The sequence below is a fragment of the Chiloscyllium punctatum genome, chromosome 11 (genome assembly GCF_047496795.1).
Source record: "Chiloscyllium punctatum isolate Juve2018m chromosome 11, sChiPun1.3, whole genome shotgun sequence".
Lineage (NCBI taxonomy): Eukaryota > Metazoa > Chordata > Chondrichthyes > Orectolobiformes > Hemiscylliidae > Chiloscyllium > Chiloscyllium punctatum.
The window spans coordinates 54,509,615-54,521,977 of NC_092749.1; the positions used below are offsets into that span (position 1 = coordinate 54,509,615).

Below are 12,363 nucleotides of genomic sequence, written 5' to 3' on the forward strand. Positions count from 1 at the left end.
AGAATTGCATTTTCATGTGACACCCTGGAACCATACCAACCTGGACCAGGGTTACAATCCAGGCTTGTGCAGTCTCAATCATCTGAAGGAATACTTAATGTTGTAAGAAGATCAATGACCTTCTCCATTCTGCCAGTGAAAGTACCACCATCTTCAGGATAATATCTCATACTCACTCTCTCTCTCTGTTACTGTACCCACCATTTTCCTGCAACATCTTCCCCACTTACCCTCATCATCGCTAATATCTGACTCTGACTAACCCGGAATCTCTTCTGTACAGCCTTGTCATCCCCTCAGGACAACTCCACATGTGCATCAAAAGTAGCAGTATGTTTGCCACCTTTATCTCTCTCACCACAGGCAGAGTTTAATGACTCTGACCATATCCTAGTCCCTGTACTGGTTTTTCTTTGCAGTTAATCACCAAAGTGATTAGTCACTGAAACAGATTCACAGGAGTCTGCAGATGTTCTTTAACATATAAAAGAATTTTTTTTTAACAAAAAAGGAAGAGTAAAAAGCTCTTAATACAAACAACAAAGCCAAATTTCAAACTGCATCTCAATATTGTCCTTTTACGGCTGGCCAATTCCAGTGAAATTTCATTCTTATGTCAACTTTCAGTTTTTAAATTAACAGATTGTTCCCTGCTTCTTGCCATCAGGCTGGAGAGACATTTTCACGATACTTTTCAAAGTCCACTAGCACAAATACTTCACAATACCTTTCACGAAGCTCTTTGCAAGAAAGTGCACAAACCAACTGATCACGTGATGCTGATGTAGAGTCCACGCCCCGGTGCACCGTGATACCTAGTGCCAGCGATGAGAATTTAATAGAACGAGTGTTCGCTTTATTACAAAAAAAGTCAGCAATTCACAAGCCACATTACAGACAATGCATGTTTAATAAACGTTTGTTAAAGGAGAACTACCTGTAGTGGAACAATTTGACTATGGGTGCACCTCGGCCTGGAATGAGGATTCCGGACTTTTAACTAGATTTACCACCATCACTCTACCCTCATTTAAACTTGCAAATAATACATTTTTAAAAAATTCAGCAAAATCTTGTTCTAAACTTCCGAAACCTGCCTCCAGGACATGTTTGAATGTGGAAACTATGAGGCTATGTTTATCGGGGTTTATGCAAGATAAGATGCAGACATGAAAGAAGGCAGGAATGTTATTTGTTAGTTATTAAAACAAACCTAAGTGTTATCCAGGTCTTACTGCACATGGAAAAGGATGGATTCATTATCTGTGTAGCTGCAAATGGAACTGAACAGTGTGCATAAAACTACATTCGCATATCATATCCTGTGCTGGAAGACTGTTCATTGATGAAACAGTTGCTTGGCTGTTGTGGAATTTCTGCAGTAATATCTTGGGATTCAGAGGATTGGCCTCGAACACAACCATATTCATTGGTGGCCAGCTACAATTTTGGCTCAAATTTTCTATCCTGACTCTCACTGACATGAGTTTTGCTAGAGCTCCTTGGCATCAAATTTGATCAAATGTCCAACATGATATCAAAATACGATCTGATTTTCTCCGTCCAAAGAGAATTGAACAGTCACTTTCACCACATGTACGGCATTTGCCTCTTTCAAAGAAAAGTCCAGGCCAAGATAATTAAGAGACTGCTGTACAAAGCACTCTTTCTAAATGATTGCTAACTGCTTAGAAAGCACTCAATTAACCTTGAGCTGTACATCTTTGCTTCCACCATGGCATGGGAGCAACTAATGTATCTCTACCTCTGATGTATCTCTGCTAAAGTCACAGACCATATCCAGGCAACTACTGCAGCAGCAAAATTATCAGCACCTACCTTCTCCTCAGCCACATACTCCTACATGGGCCAAATGAAACAGATAATAAGATGTAGTTGGAAGGAGGTGAGATCTCCAATGGAGAGTTTATATAAATTGGACAATACCTTAACACAAGCACCTACCCATTTACATTATTGTAAATATCTACTGTTCCTCCAACACTGGCATTTCTCTACCATCGTTGGCTGTTTGTACACTACTATATGTCTGTCCTCTGGAATTCTCCACTCCATTCCCTCCTCTTTGTTTATTTCACCACTGTTAAATACTTCAAGTTCTATCTTTTCAGATGTGCGTCAGGCTCCCTATGCTAGTCCATTAATCTTCTTGATGTCCACTGCCTCCCTTTCCTCCATACTATATAGAAATAAGACAGAATCCTGTGAGAAGAATTAGTTCAACGTAACTGCAAATGATTGTTCATTCTGAATGCACAGGCCTACATTTTGGTCACATTTTCTGGTGAAACCCTAAGAAACGTTCCATGCATCAAACCAAATGTAATTTTGACCAACCAATATTATACACATATCATTTATGAAAGTACATGAACTTAGACCTAAAATGTCAGGAAAATCTTAGCAACCTTGACATCTGAAATTACCTCATGCAATAACTGTTGATCCCACTATTTTAATCATAATCTGCTTTATCAATTTATACTCAAAAAGAAACAAAAAACATAAGAGATTATGTGTTGTGTAATTTGGACTTAAAATCAATGATTAGTTTCCATATGTTCATTCAGTACAGGAATAATACTGTCAAGCAATTAATATAGTTGTGACTGAAACAATTTATTTACTGACAAAACCGACTGTTAAATTGCAAAATTTAAATAGTAGCAAATCTCTCCAGATTATACAAACCTAATATATTTGTGAATTTGGTTTATCTGGAGAGAAAAAAAAAAGATCAGTTGATAACAACTATATAGTATCAATTTATATCTCAAAAAGAACAAACTTTCAACATTCTGGAATTCTTCTTTAATCGGTTCATGGGATGTAGGTGATTGAGACTAGGCCAGCAGTCATTGCCAAATCCTAAATTAAGGCAAGATGTTTTGTGAATCATTGCAGACTGTGTAAGGGAGTAGAGTAGGCAAGAGAACTAATCATACAGATGAGAGAAAGAGTTTGAGGAGTCAAGAGAGGAGTTACTAACTTTTGAATAACCAGTTCTGATCTGTTCCTAACCATTGTATTTGTGTGGCTTGTCCTGCTGTTTTGTGCTCAATAGTCACCTCCAGGATTCTGATGGTAAAGTCAGTCAATGACAAAAGGAATATGGTTAGATTTGCTTTTGTTCAAGATGAACACTGCCTTGCTTTGCGTGGTGTAAATGTTACTTGCCAGTTAACTCCACACATTCTACCCTGACCTTAAATTTACCTGGACCATCTCTGACACCTCCCTCCCCTTCCTGGGTCTCTCCAACTCCACTAATGATGGCCGACTTGACACAGACTTTTTTTTAAAAAAATAAACCCACCGACTCCCACAGCTACCTGGATTACACCTCTTCCCACCCTAACTCCTGCCAAAAATGCCATCCCGTATTCCCAATTCCTCTGCATCCGCTGTATCTACTCCCAGGAGGACCAGTTCCACCACAGAACACACGAGATGGCCTCCTTCTTAGAGACCACAATTTCCCTTCCCACGTGGTTAAAGATGCCCTCCAACGCATCTCATCCACATCCACACCTCCGCTCTCAGACCCCACCCCTCCAACCGTAACAAGGACAGAACCCCCCTGGTGCTCACCTTCCACTCTACCAACCTTCACATAAACCAAATCATCCACCGACATTTCTGCCACCTCCAAACGGACCCCACCACCGGATATATTTCCCTCCCCACCTCTTTTCGCCTTCCGCAAAGACCTCTGTGACTACCTGGTCAAGTCCACGCCCCCCCCCCACCAACGCACCCTCCCGTCCTGGCACTTTCCCCTGCCACTGCAGGAATTGTGAAACCTGCGCTCACACCTCCTCCCTCACCTCCATCCAAGGCCCTAAAGGAGCCTTCCACATCCAAAGTTTTACCTGCACATCCACCAATATCATTTATTGTATCCGTTGCTCTCGATGCGGTCTCCTCTACATTGGGGAGACTGGACGCCTCCTAGCAAAGCGCTTTAGGGAACATCTCTGGGACACCCGCACCAATCAACCACATCACCCTATGGCCGAACATTTCAACACCCCTTCCCACTCTGCAGAGGACATGGAGGTCCTGGGCCTCCCGATTCCTGGAGGAAGAACGCCCCATCTTCCGCCTTGGAACACTTCAACCCCAGGGCATCAATGTGGACTTCAACAGTTTCCTCATTTCCCCTTCCCCCACCTCACCCCAGTTCCAAACTTCCAGCTCACTGTCCCCATGACTTATCCTACCTGCCTATCTTCTTTTTCACCTATCCACTCCACCCTCCCCTCTGACCTATCACCTTCATCCCACCCCCATCCACCCATTGTACTCTTTGCTACCTTCCCCCACCCTCCTCCCTGACCTGTCACCTTCATCCCCATCCCCACTTACCTATTGTACTCTGCGCTACTTTCTCCCCACCCTCCTCTCATTTATCTCTCCACCCTTCAGGCACTCTGCCTGTATTCCTGATGAAGGGCTTTTGCCCGAAACGGCGATTTTACTGCTCCTAGGATGCTGCCTGAACTGCTGTGCTTTTCCAGCACCACTAATCCAAAATCTAGTTTCGAGCATCTGCAGTCCTTGTTTTTACATAGCACGAGAGTTATCCAGGCCTTGCTGCATGCAGGAACAGACTGCTTCATTATCTGAGAATTAAAGGCTTGGAGTCAAAACCATCCATAAAGTCTATTGAAGTCTGAGACCTGTCTGCACTCTCGAATGGATTATCGAGGGATGAACACAAAGCCAATACGAAATGCAGAATTAGAACAGTGACAAATCACCTTTGTAATGAGCTTGATACTGAACACAGGAACAGGTGTAGGCCATTCAGCCAGATGAGTCTGCTCCCCCATTCAATACAATCGTGGCTGATAATCCACTTCAGTGCCTTTTTCCATCATTATATCCATATCCCTTTATATCAGTAGTATTTAAAAATCTATTAACTTCTACACATTCTCATTGACCGAGGTTCCTCAGTGCTTCGATGTAGTGAATTCTAAAATAATCACAGTCCTTCGAGTGAGAAACAATTCTCATTCATGTCCAAAGCAATTTCCCCCTTATTTTGAAATGGTGTTCCTTGGTTCTTGATTCCCAACCAGGGGAAACACCATCTGTTCCTTTAAACATTTTATAGATTTCAATGAGATCACATCTCATTCTTCGAAACTCCAAAGAATACAGGTCCAAATTCTCTTCTCAGCATAGTCCCATCATCCCAGGACAAGCCCAGAAGAGCATAAGAAATAGGAACGGGAATAGGCCATTTGGCCCAATCAGCCTGCACTGCCATTCAATGGTATCATAGCTGAGCTGATATCCACTTTCCTGCCTTTTCTTCATAATCCTGGATTCCTTTACTGATTGAAGAATCTATCTCAATCTTATGTATACAAGGACTCAGCCCCCACAGCTCTCTATGGAATTCTAAAGACATTCTAAAGACAAGCTCTGACAGAATAAATTCCTCACCATTTCAGTCTTAAATTGCAGACCTTTATTCTGAGACTATGCTCTCTGGTCCCTAAGGGGAAACATCCTCTCTGCACTCATCCTGTTAAGCCCGCTAAGAATCTTATATGTTTTGATGAGATCACTTCTCATTGTTTTGAACTCCAGTGAGTACAGTGCCAACTGTTTCACCTTTGCTCATAAGACAATCCCTCCATACTAGGGATCATCCTAGTGACCTTCTCTGAACAGACTCCAATTAAATGATATTTTTGCTAAAATAAGGGGACCAAAACTGCTCTCAGTATTCCAGATGTGGTCTCACCAGCATCTTGTACAGCCACCGTGAGATAAGAGCCAATATTCCATTAGCCTACCTGATCACAGTGTCTGCATGGGTTTTCTCTGGGTGCTCCGGTTTCCTCCCACAGTCCAAAAATGTGCAGATTAGGTGAATTGGCCATGTTAAATTGCCCGTAGTGTTAGGTGAAGGGGTAAATGTAGGGGAATGGGTCTGGGTGGGTTGCTCTTCAGAGAGTCGGTGTGGACTTGTTGGGCCGAAGGGCCTGTTCCTAACCTGTAAGTAATCGAATCTAAAAATGTAAAACTTCACATTTTCCCATATTACTGTCCATTTGCCAATTTTTTGCCCACTTATTGATATCTCCCTCTGCAAACTCTTTTTATCCGTCCCACAACTTGACTTTCCATCTATTTTTGTGACATTTGCAAATTCACTTATTTTGTCTAAGTCATTAAAGGATGTTTTTGCAAGGTTTGTAGCTCAGGTTGAGGTTTAGGGTGTAGGTTTGTTCGCTGAGGTGCAGGTTTGATATCCAGATGTTTCATTACCTGGCTAGGTATCATCAGTGGTGACCTCCAAATGAAGCGAAGCTATTGTCTCCTGCTTTCTATTTATATGTTTGTCCTGGATGGGGTTCCTGGGGTTTGTGGTGATGTCATTTCCTGTTCGTTTTTCTGAGGGGTTGATAGATGGCATTTAGATCTGTGTGTTTGTTTATGGCGTTGTGGTTGGAGTGCCAAGTTTCTAGGAATTCTCTGGCATGTCTTTGCTTAGCCTATCAACCCCTCAGAAAACGAACAGGAAATGACATCACCACAAACCCCAGGAGTGTTTTTTGGGTTTTTGTGCTTTGAAAGAATGTAGAGTTGCTGTAAACTATACAATCATTCTTTAAAAAATCATTGCCAATGTACGGTCATATTTTTAATGTATTTATTGAATCCACTTCAATCAATTTACTCCTCATACATTCATAATTTCCTTTGTGCAAATGTAATCCCCTGGCTTCAAGATAAATGAACTCACTCCCAATCACAATGTAAAAATCTATTATGCCCACCCATGCCCTTGGAATGTCATAACATTCAAAGCTACAGGCAATGTGTTGATAAATGGGATTAGGTTGAAGGTCAGGTGTTTCTCGCGTGTCAGTGCAGACTCAATGTCTTGAAGGACCTCTTCTGCACTATATGATTCCATGATTCTATAAAGGCTCTTTTGCAACATAGTTATTAGTTAGGCTTTTACATTTCTTAATACTAAAACCTAAAATAGCCTGCATTCTGATATTTTTCAGAACATACTGCTCTACAAACAGTCCCTACACACTCCAGAAACTCATTCTCAACATCGTAAGTGCTCATTAGGTTTACCAAATCTATGCACAGATCGAAGTTACCCATGATTACTGTATTACTCATGGTATAGGAGTCTCTAATCTCCTGATTAAAGCCATGACCCACACTACCACAATTTTTTGATGGCCTACAGATAACTCCTATCAACGTTTGCTATCCCTTGCTGCTTCTTAGCTCCATTCTAACAGGTTCCGCATTTTGTTCTTTTGATTGGAGATCCTTCCTCTCTAATGGACCGATCCCATCCTTTATCATTAGTTTACCACCATCTCCCCTTCCTTTATGCCTATCTTTTCTAATATTTCTTGGTCACCCTCAGCCATGTTATTATAATGGCAATTAGATCATATCCATTTTCAATTACTTTTGCCTTTAAATCATCTACCTTGTTGCAAATGATGTGTGCATTTTGGAACAATTCCCTTTGTCTCTTTGAAAGAAAGTGGCAAGTTTGGTACAATGATAGAGAATTAAATTGGGTAAGAGAAACCAATAGCTTATAGTGACAAGGGAATGCGATCAAAACAAATCCCTCTTGTACTCTACTAAACAAGTAGATTATCCCAATTGGCAGTTGGTTAAAGAATACATGAATTCAGTTAAAGATTTAACAGAACAACAGGACTTACCTGTAGTGCACATGTGTGACTGTTGGTTTTCTATAACCAATTATCCAAGTCTGAATGTCTATTGGCTTTGCTTTGTGATACGCGATGGTAATATCTATAACCCACTGGAGGCCACTTTGTTTTTCCACTACATAGAACAGAGATTAAAAACAAAAAATAAGCAACTTTCTTTTCTGAGATATGTAGTCCTTGATATAATTACTGAGGTGGGAAAGGTGCATGTACATTGCAGATAATTTGTTCTGACCCAAAATGGTTACGACTTCATCAAACCACTGTCATCTGGCTAAATTCATCAATTAAGTATACAGTATCAACTTGTTCATAATTTCATACAATTAACACCAATTTTATAATTCATAGAATTGTTATAGCACAGAAGGTGCCATTTGACAGTGTCTATGCCACTTCTCTGAAAGATCAACTCTGAGCCCCGCTCTTATACTTACCCTTACAGTCACTCAAAAAAAAAACATCAACTTCGATTTTATGTAGCACTGCAGTCTCTACTGCTGCCTAACAAGTTGGATGTGGAGAAGGTGGTCAGGAGAATGGCTGCTCCGTTGTGGTTCAGGGGTGACATTAAGGAAGGAAGCATTCCAGCTGCCACCAACCGAGGAAAATCTGTTGGCTTAGCCATTTGGCACAAAACTTTCCCACTGTTGGTCAACTCAATGGCATCTGGATGAGGTCCTTAAGTAGGCATGTAAGAGCTTCAATTGTGGATTGACCACTTGATACTATTGTTACTGGAAACAAAAATCTATTACCCTGGTCTATATGTGACTCCAGACACTCAAGCAATGAGGTAGCAGTGGGGTGCAAGTCAGATGGGTAAGCACATTTGAACCATTTTATAAGTGCGGCAGGTGGAAAGATCCTGAATTTAGCATTAGAAGAGCCTCAGCTTGTCCAACAGGTCCGAGGTACTTGTTCCCTGTGTGGATGAGGAAAAGGACTGTAGGGAAGGTGGGGAAAACTGATCACCAAGGTACAAGAAACTATTCAAGCAGGGAAGCAAAAAGAAACATGATAGTGTTAAGAGATTCAATATTTAGGAGTTTAAACAGCATCATTTATTAGCAGGATCAAGAGTCCAGGCAGGCAAAGCACCATGCAGATCAGGCCATTCACGTCAAGATAAGGGTCATCTTGAACAGGCTTGAAAGGATATTTGAGTGGGAGAGGGACAATCCAGTTGTTGTGGTCCATGTTGGAACTAACAATATAGGAAAAAGAAGGTAAGAGGTTGGGGAATACCAGAAACTTGGAAAAAAATTTAAAGAATAGGACCTCACTGGTCATAATCTCCAGATTATTATTCAAAACACATGAAAATTGACAGAGATAAGAAGATTAGTAAAGCCAACGGATGGCTAAAGCAGTGGTGCGGGAGAGACTATTTCCATTCAATGGGGCACTAGCACCAGTGTTGAGACAGGAGGGAACTGTACTTTTGGGATGGGCTTCACCTGATCAGATCACCTCCATTGATCTGGGAACCAGGATTCGAGCTGAAAGACCAAGTAAGGTGGTCATAAGAACATTAAACTAGTTAAAAGGGAAGGCAGTCTCAGGAAACAATAAAGCTTCCAGAACAAGTAACAGGACACCATATAGAAATGGTCAGGAATCTAACTTAAGGCATAGCTGTTAAGGGAACAGCTATGAGAAGGGGGAGGGGGGCAATCAACACAGGACTGAAGGTGTTGTACTTAAATGCATGCAGTATGCGAACTAAGGCAAATGAGCCTGTCCTGCAGATGGAAATTGAAGTGCAATGTTATGGGCATCGCAGAAACATAGCTGGAAAGGGATGAGGGCTGGGAACTACATATCCAAGGATACTTGTCCTATCAAAAGGATAGGCAGATGGGCAGAGGCAGCAGGGTTGCCTTAATTGTAAGAAATGAAATTAAACCAATAGCAGGAAGAAAAATAGGATCAGAAGGCATAAAAAAAATGTGGGTGGAGTGGAGGAATCACACACAAAAACCCCGATGGGACTTATTTAAGGGGTCTTCAATATACAGATGGACTGGTAAAATCAATTGGCACTGGATCCCAACAAAAGGAATTCAAGGCATGTCTAGGAGACAACTTTTAGGAGCAAACGTTTAGGAGCAGCTTCTGGTAGAACCCACTTGGGAACAGAAATTCTGCATTTAATGATGTATAATGAGAGAACTGATTCGGGACTATAAAATGATAGAATTCACCCTGAAAGCTTGAGGAAAAGAAACTGGAATCAGATGTAACTGCATTTCAATTGAGTAAAGTAATGGCAAAGACTTGCGGGAAGAGCTGACCAAAGTTGAGCAAGGGGAGCCTAGCAGGGAAGACAGTGATGTAGCAATGACAGAAGTTTCTGGGGGTAATTTAGGATGCACAACAGAAATTATCCTAAGGGAGGGAACATAACCAGAGGACAAGGCAACTATGGCTGACAAGGGAAGTCAAGGACCGCTTAAAAGCAAAAGAAAAAAAACGCAAAAAATGTAGTGAAGATTAGTGGGAAGCCAGGGGGCTGGAAAGACTTTAAAAGCCAACAAAGGACAACTAAGAAAGCAAGAGGGGAGATGAAGAAATAAGAGGTTAATCTAGCTAGTAATATAAAAGAAGATTACAAGACATTCCTTTTAGCTCTATCAAAGGTAAGAGAGAGACAAGAATGAACATTGGATTGTTAGAAAATGAGGCTGGAGAAGTAATAATGGGAAACAGGTACTGAAGAGGCACTTTGCATCAATCTTCATGGTTGAAGACACTAGTAGTATAACAGAACTTCAAGAGAATCAAGGGGTAGATGTGAATGTGCTGGCCATCAGAAAGTGCTGGGGAAAGCAAAAGATATGAAGGTGGATATGTCACCCAAAACCAGGTGGACTGCATCTGAAGGAAATACCTGAGGGGATTGTACAGGCATTGATGGTTATCTTTCAGAAGTCACTGGAGTCAGAGAGTTTCCCAGATGACTGGAAAATGGCTGGTATAAACCATGAGGGATGCAGAAGATAGGAAATTATTGGTCATTTAGCCTGACTTCTGTCATTGTTCAGAGTTTGGAGTCCATTAGTAAGGATAAGAGTGTGGAATACTTGGGAGTGCACGATAAAATACAGTTGAGTCAGCCTGACTTCATCAAGGGAAAAACATGCCTGGTAGACAAGTCTGGTAGAATTCTTGAAGGAGTTAATGAGCAAGTTAGAGCAACGACAGCCAGTGGACATGATCTATTTGGATTTCCAGAAAGCCTCTGAAAAGGTGCCACAAAGAAGTCAGCTAAATAAGATAAAAGCCCATGGTGTTAGTGACAAGATACTGGCATGGATGGAAGATTAACTGACTGGCAGAAGGTAGAGAGTGGGAATAAAGAAGTTTATTCAGGATGGCAGCCAGTGACTAATGGTGTTCTGCAAAGACCACAACTATTCATGTTGTCCATTAGTAATCTGGTTAAAGGAACAGAGACAGTATTGTTGTTAAGTTTGCACATAACACAAACAGGTGGCGGGGCAGGAAGAATTCAGGAGGTGGGGAGGCTGTAGAAGTACTGGGACAAGCTAGGAGAGTGGGCAAGGAAGTAGCAAATGGAATACAGAGTGTGGGAAAGTGAGGTTATGCATTTGGATAGGAAGAATACAGACTACTTTCTAAATGGGGAAAGGCATCAAAAGTCTGAAGCACAAAGGGACTTTGGAGTACTAATTCAGAATTCTGTCAAGGTTAACATGCAGGTTCAGTTGGCACTTAGGAAGGCAAATGCAATGTTAGCATTAACTTGAGAGCTAGAATACAAGATCATGGATCTCCTGTTAAGGCTATATACAAACCTGGTTGGACCCCATTCAGAATATTGAGCAGTTTTGGGACCTGTACTGATGAAAGGATTGCTTGCGTTGGAGGAGCTCCAGAAGTAGTTTACAAGAATGTTCCCAGGATGAAGAGTTTGCTATTTAAGGAACAGTTGATGACACTGGGGGTCTGTACCAAAGTTTAGAAGGATGGGGATTTGGGCGGGGGGGGGGGGAAAAGAGGGGTGGAACCTCTTTGAAATGAACTGAACATTGACAGGCCTGGATGCAGTGGACATAGAGAAAATGTTTCTACTTGTAGGAGAGACTAGGAAATAACAGCACAGCCTCAGTGTGAAGAGGTGACCCTCTCCAGTGTGGTGAATCTGTGGAACTCTGACACAGAAGGTTGTGGAAGCCAAGTTATGAGCTTATTTAAGCTAGTGATAGATAGGTTCTTGATTAGTAAGGGGATGAAAGGGTGGGGCAGACACATGGGCCAAATAGTCTAATTCTACCCCTATGCGCATATTATATGGACCACTTACTGAATTGTCCTTTGCCCTTGCCTCCTGCCTTCAAATCCACTGGCTGAGGGGTGTAAAAACCAGACGATCTTCATTCTAGGTTGTAGGCATTGTCAGTAAGATATTAGGAACAAGTTCCCCAGCTTTTTTTAAAAAATTAACACATTGAGTACTTTCAGCACCTGAAGTCTCTTTCTCATTAAGTCACTTTGTGGAAGGGGATATTTCTGGCAAAACTGCCATTTAATGCCTATACTGAGTTGCTCTGAGAAAATGAGGGGTTTGGATTCAACT

General features: G+C 41.6%; 1 protein-coding gene across 7 annotated transcripts in view; it reads right to left on the minus strand.

Moving 5' to 3' along the window:
- lpgat1 (lysophosphatidylglycerol acyltransferase 1) overlaps positions 1-12,363 on the minus strand; it is a 118,100-nt gene that overhangs the window by 38,041 nt on the left and 67,696 nt on the right. For all 7 annotated transcript variants that reach the window (XM_072580836.1, XM_072580835.1, XM_072580834.1 and 4 more), the window contains one exon: positions 7,749-7,875. In XM_072580836.1, the coding sequence (XP_072436937.1) occupies positions 7,749-7,875 (127 nt within the window). The remainder of the gene's footprint in view (positions 1-7,748; positions 7,876-12,363) is intronic.